A 6,928-nucleotide genomic window follows, 5' to 3' on the forward strand; every position below is an offset into this window, starting at 1 on the left:
GGAAAATCAATAAAATTTGTCTTGCACGTCATCAATATATTTGACGAATGTACGTTCGCAATGTTGCCACGGCTACTTTTTTTACTTTGACTTTGTGATATATGTTTACTTATTTTACTGAAGACTAATATTTGTTGTTTGCGTATTTTTATTAATAATATTTTGATGATTAATGGTTATTTTAAGGCATTGAAACTGCTACCAAGGACCTTCAGAAGGAGAACGAAGACAGGCTGTGGCAAGAAGGTATCATCAGGCATGTACCTATCGTCGGTAATCTAGTAAACTGGTGGTCACCGAAAACAAAAGAATCGGGCGTTAGAGGGCGCAGCTTGAATCTGACGCAGGGCATCGTGGAGTCCACTGAGAATATATACAAATATCATATGCAAATACAGTCAGGTAATAGTTATAGGGTCTTAGAAACATATTCGTTGATGTTCTATCAATTGTTTTAATTAATATTGATTTGATTTTCATTGGATCAGAGGAGTGGACCTACACTAGGGTGGACCAAAAAATCGACTATTTTTTTCATTTTATATTATGAAAAAAAGGTTGGTAGAGACACCTCAAAAAATTCTCTCCAAGTATATATAACTCATTAACAAAAAATCGTTATGATACGAGCAACTCATGGTTCTGTAGGAAATTCACTGCTCTACAAAATGATTATTTATGATTCTTCGTTGGCAATCTAACTGGCTATGATGGTGCGTGAAACCGCACCTCTGAAAATTTCGATCGATGTTCTTCTGAACCAACGACGCAGATCCTTAAGCCAGGAGTTTCGCCTTCTTCCCCCTGATCTCCTGCCCTCAATTTTGCTTGATGACCAGTCTGAGCACCTCGTATCGATCACCCCTCATGATGTGACCGACGTACTGTAACTTCCTTTCCTTCGTTGTTGATAGGAGCTCTTTATTTTTGCCCATCCGCCTGAGTATCTCCTCATTTGTCACTCTATCCATCCAGGATATACGCAGCATACGACGATACAAGTACATCTCAGAAGCGTTAATGAGACGATTTTCCAATGTCTGATTGAGTGTCCAACTCTCAGAACCGTAGAGAAATATTGGATAGATGTAGCAACGCAGCATACGTATGCGCAGTTCGAGGCTTAGATCTCGGATGGGGAAGAGGGTTTTCATGGAAGCAAAAGTACGTCTGGCCTGTTCGATCTTCGCTACAATTTCAGTTTTGGGGTCGCAAGCGTCGTTAACGAGGGCTCCTAGATACTTTATGGACGATACTTGTTCTACGATCCTTATTAATTCTGAGGACAGGAAAATACAAGTTTAGTTTTGTTAACATTGATGTGTAATCCGTACTGCATGCTATGTTCAACGCTGCAGTCTATCATGCTCTGAAGGTGTAGAATGTTACCAGCCAGCACGACCATATCATCTGCGAAGCGAATATTGTTGATCACTTATGATTAGTCGATTAAATTAACCGTTTAAAAGATATTCATGTGTTTCGGGAAAATTTGTACAAATTTGAGTTTCTATGAACAAAGAAATGTTTTAAACTTTTTTTCTAGTCTTTTTAGTCCTAAACATGTGTGTGATAAATGTGTATAATAAATATAGAGTTTTGGTTAAATAAGGAAATGAAGCTACATAACAATGATCAAATTAATTAAAAACTAATACTACCGAAATTGCGTGTTATACTCTTTGAATAAGAAGACTAAGGAAGGAGCATATCAAAAATTTTAGGTCCACCGCGATGGGCCTCAAATATGGCCGACTTAAATTCCGGTTTATCAGTGCCGTTCTAATTTTATTTAAAAATTGTAAAACTATGATGTAGGGTAGACGTGGGGTAGACTCAATATTTTTTTTTATTTTACGTTGTGAATAAATGTTGGTAGTTATTAAAATTGTTATAAAGATATAAAATTCTAATAAAGATAGTTAAGTTATAATAATTATTTATAACCATAAACATCCTATACGCTACTGAAGCAGGTAAGTCAAATTGGCGTATCTAAATTCTTTGACATCTAATCTTTGACAAGTAGTAAATAAAAGCAAAAATGCAAGAAAAAATATATAATTAGTTAATTTAAGTGAATTTCATAAATGATCGGTTTACTACACGTATGTATATTATATAGTCACTTGCTAGCGAAAAGTTGTTCCATTATTTCACACATTTTTGCCGAGGTCTACCGCACGCTACACAACCAACTATTTTAGAGTGTTTTTCGATAAATCGCGATAGTGTCACTGTTAATTTAAGTTCTGCCACAATTTCCATCTAGATTTACTACCTTTATACAACTATCAGTAGTAGAATAAATAATAAATAACATAAAATAAGCTCCGTAAAGACTGACAAATCCACAAAATTTCAAATCAAATTCAAATGTGTCAAATGAATCGTCAAACAGAACGGTCAAGGATCCCCACCCTAGAGTCCTTTTTCCGCCCACCATGCATGAATACATGGATAGCATTATGCTCCTTTCTTAGTCTTCTTATTCAGAGGTTATACTACACTGCCTAACCTTGTCATAATTTGTCTGTCACCTGTCAAAATAAGCATGTTCTGTGGTTCATCTGTGGTCAAAATTCATCCGCAATGTCAAATAGTATCAATATTTTTATTTAATATTTTAAAAAATACGCTATAATCCGCAAATTTTATTATTGAAAACTACTTATTGAAGAAAGTGGTCTTTTTTGTCGGTATCTTTGTTTTCGATGCGCAGTTTTCGTCAGGGTATCCGAAAAATTTTATCACAAAGTTTTTTTTATTTTGGCAAATTTATAGTGTACTGAAGTTTGACGATGAATATCTTTTTAACGGTTAATTTAATCGACTAATCATAAGAAACCATTTTTGTAGAGCAGTGAAGTTCCTACAAAACTTTGAGTTGTGCATATCATACTGATTTTTTGTTAACGAGTTATAAAGTTCATAAGAAAAAAGAAATCTGCCTTAAAATAATCAAACTTCAACCTTTAATAACTTTCCAACGGTGAGGTTAACAAAAAAATTGTAAGAGACCTTTTTTGTAGAGAATTGAATTTCCTACAAATGCATGAGACGAGATATTTTTTCCAAATAGTAGATACCGAGATATGAATTTTTCTTTCTAATAATAAGGAAAAAATAGAAAACTGAAAGGCTATTGGGATTAAAATTAGGAGCTCACAAAAACGGTAAACTAATAGGATTGCTCATCCTCATAAGACGTACGTTCGCCTCTTCCCGCGCTTCAGCTGGCAGTTGTGACGTCATTGTAGTCCTTGTCATGATAGTGTGTATTATTGGTTGCCTATGGTAAACTAATAAAAATATCAGCTGAGAAATTTTGAGTTAATTATTTTGTCGATTTTAAATGCGAAAAAGGTGTTTTTAAAGTTTTTAGAGCTACAAAGTTTATAAATACGTTCATTTTGTCTTGTGGATTGTGACTAAGTGCTTACTAAGTGCCTACGATATTGTTTATTAGTTATTTTAAAGGAAAATATATAAGTGCTGTAAAAGAATGCCTCCAAGCGGTGATACTGGGAACTGCTGTTCATAAATTATTATTACGCGAATATTTAATACGATTTATACAGTTAATTTTCTATACTGCATATATACAGGGTGTCCCAGAAATGAGTGCAGATATTTTAAGGGGTGGTAGATCTGGTCAAAATAAACATATTTTCTCTTTACCATTTTTAAAATAAATTGAAAATAACTGAGTTATTTAACTTTGAAAATTTAAAAAAATAATCGCAACATTTTGAGAACCGCCGGCAGATATCGCCAACTACATCGAATTACCCGGATCAAGCCCGGATTTCAGTTAATTCGACGCACTGTGTTGCCATAGGGACAAAAAAGTATATGTTAAAAGTAAGTCATAAAATCACAACACCTGAGGAGTTTGCAGAGATGCATTATATTTTTAAGATTGTGATATTATTACATAAAATAAATTAAAAGTTAAATGTTTAATAATGTGTTAAAAAAGTAAAATTAAAAAACTTACCCAACATTAAAAAAGATACTTATGACAGATCGATGTAACTGTGACAGTTTTCATTTTCGATATACTCTTAACTAAAATACACTTCACTGTGCTGCTTTACTTGTACATGCTATTATAATAACTACTAAAATAACAGTCCCCGCTTTTAACAGATTATTTTCATATAGGCCTCATCACAATTTGAACCACTGATTTACAAAACACCTTGAAAAGCACACATTACTTTGAATACCTTTCTGAATGAATAAATGTTTTTTCTATGTATTTCAACAATTCCATGGACAGCCCAACCGTCGCGTCGGCCGTCGGCTAAGAGAGCGGCGCCGGCGCATCACTGGTAACTGCTCCTTTGTCGCGCCGCCGTGTCGAGCTTGCGTCATGCGAGGTTGCCGTAATTGCAACAATTTCAAATTCAAGACACTCGAAGCAATCAAATTCTTATTAAATTTTAAAAATAAAACAGAAAAACATGAAAGGAAACAAACAAAACACAAATGAATTGGTTATTGATAAGGTCACAAAAAAGAAATTTTTAAAATGTTTATCGTAATTCAGAATTCAATACATCGAAAACAGCCCGACGAATAATCAATTCATTTTTGTTTCGTTTATTTCCTTTCATGTTTCTCTGTTTTATTTTTAAAATTTAATACGAATTTGATTGCTTCGAATGTCTTGAATTTGAAATTATTGTAACTACGGCAACGTTGCTTAACATCGTCGTCTGACGCAAGCCCGCCACGACGGCGCGGCGGCGCGGCGACCGGCGAGTCAAAGGACCAGTTCACACGCGGCAGTTCTTGGCTGACGGTTAGGCTGTCGATGGAATTGTCGAAATACATCGAAAAAATAGCGAAAAAACAAAATACGTTGTCAATAATTGTTGAGCGAAACATGTATTTTCTTAGATTGAAAGTAGTTCGTAAAGTGGCGATAAGAGAAAATAATTCTCAACATTTATTCATTCAGAAAGGTATTCAAAGTAATGTGCGCTTTTCAAGGTGTTTTGTAAAACAGTGGTTCAAATAAAACAGAGAAACATGAAAGAAAACAAACAAAACAAAAATGAACTGATTATTCGTTGGGCTGTTTTCTAAATTTCTTGAATTGAATTCTAAATTACGATAAACATTTTAGGAATTTCTTTTTGTGACCTGATTGTGAATAATATGAATCATTTTATTAAATTTATTCCAAAATAAAGTTATTTTGCAGCATAACAAAGATTTTCGTAAACGTCATAAACGTAATGTTTTAGTTAATTTTTAGTGGTTTTTGTTAAGTTTTCATTGAAAGGGTAAGTATTAAAAATAATTAATGTTTTTTTTTTAATTATTAATAATGAGCACTGATAAAAGATTAACTTTAACATTCCTAATTTTTTGAGTAGAAATTTGTCTATGAATTTATAAATGTAGAACTATGTTCCGCCGAACTCAAGAAAAATTTTAAATTTTCAACATTTTTTTTTCGCAAAAAAAACCTCAAAGGCGTGTTTCTGGGGTTGAACTGTACTACCAGTTAGAATATTTGCACTTATTTCTGGGACACCCTGTATAAGATGTTTAAATAAATAAACTAAATAATGAAGGTTTTTCATACGGCAACCAATAATACACACACTGTTATGACAAGGACTACAATGACGTCACTAAGCGAAGAGTTTTCGCATGCACCTGGCAGACACTTTCGGCTGAATGAGCAGTCCTATTAGGTTAACTGTTCTTGAAGAGCTCATACTTGGAAAGAACTTTTTTGAGGTGTCTACCAACCTTTTTTTCAGAACATAAAATGAAAAAAAAATAGTCGATTTTTTTGACCCACCCTAACCTACACGATCTTTATTTATTCGCAGGTACTGCTCAATCCAGTGGCACCAAGAGCCCCCCTACCCCCCAGATTCAAACACCGGTGAGCGCTAGTCATTCCAGGTCCAGCAGTCACGCGTCCGCTTCTAGTCAGAGCCAGGGTACGAAGGAAAACGAGAAAAAGGACAGCGCGACGGCGGAAAGAGTAGCGTCTCCCAAACCGGAAATTGTCACAAAGTGAACCGGAAATAAAACACAACCTGAAAGACTAGACGATGTTTTCTATGCGAGTTACTTTAAAAATTGATGAATTTTCAATTTCTAGGCGTTTCCAGAATTTTGCTTTGTCCCACTGCTGTGATCTATAGCGTATTCTATTGGTAGAAAATGGAGAATAAGCGTAATAAATAAAGAGCGAGTTGGTTTTTTGGTCAATATGTTGTTTTTTGGTTAAAACTATTTCGTATCTTCTATTAGCATTATTTTAATTTTTAAATACTTCTTTATTAAGTTTTTTTTTTATCCAAACTTACATGTGAGATTTTAACTGTATGGAAATTCCCTTTTCATAAAAAGGGAAGACTTAAGATGGCGCTGCTGTAGCAAAAACCTAAAATTTAAAATATGCGTCGAAAATTTTTACAACAGGAAATGATTCAAAAGAGATAAGTATAGCAGCAGCAATAGACTGGGCCTCTAATATATAAATTGTTTTATATTCTAAAAAATAAAAACAAAGCTTTTTTGGGTAATGTTTGGTTATGTTACTTTTATTCTTTTATCTATGGCTACTTTTCATTTTTTTAGATTTAGGCGTCATGAGCGCCACTGTGGTTATTGGTGAACCCTTATTCTTCCCATTTTTGTGACCACTTTTTCAAATAAAGTCCCATAGGAGATATTTCTCCTCATCTCTACACTCCTTATTACATACAACTCTCTTTCTATACCGAGTGTTTGAAATTCGATTTTCGCCATTGGGTCTCTGAAACGACACGAGATTATAATACTTATCTTTGTTAAAAGTTTGTCACCATAGATAAAAGAAACAAGTTTAGATTGGAAAGTGGTCATAAAGACAATGGGAATACTATTTGGCGCTATTCTTGCAACGGTCGCT

At 34.1% G+C, this 6,928-nt stretch overlaps 1 protein-coding gene across 1 annotated transcript in view; it reads left to right on the forward strand.

Annotated features, from left to right (window-relative positions):
- Positions 1-6,928, forward strand: part of LOC115884535 (putative pyridoxal-dependent decarboxylase domain-containing protein 2) — a 30,881-nt gene extending 23,953 nt beyond the window's left edge. Inside the window, exons 11-12 of the mRNA XM_030903139.1 lie at positions 187-402; positions 5,856-6,928. Coding sequence (XP_030758999.1) covers positions 187-402; positions 5,856-6,049 — 410 coding nt within the window. The 3' untranslated portion in view covers positions 6,050-6,928. The remainder of the gene's footprint in view (positions 1-186; positions 403-5,855) is intronic.

Source organism: Sitophilus oryzae, unplaced genomic scaffold (assembly GCF_002938485.1).
Source record: "Sitophilus oryzae breed Bouriz unplaced genomic scaffold, Soryzae_2.0 scaffold_297_pilon_pilon, whole genome shotgun sequence".
In the NCBI taxonomy this organism is placed as follows: Eukaryota; Metazoa; Arthropoda; class Insecta; order Coleoptera; family Curculionidae; genus Sitophilus; species Sitophilus oryzae.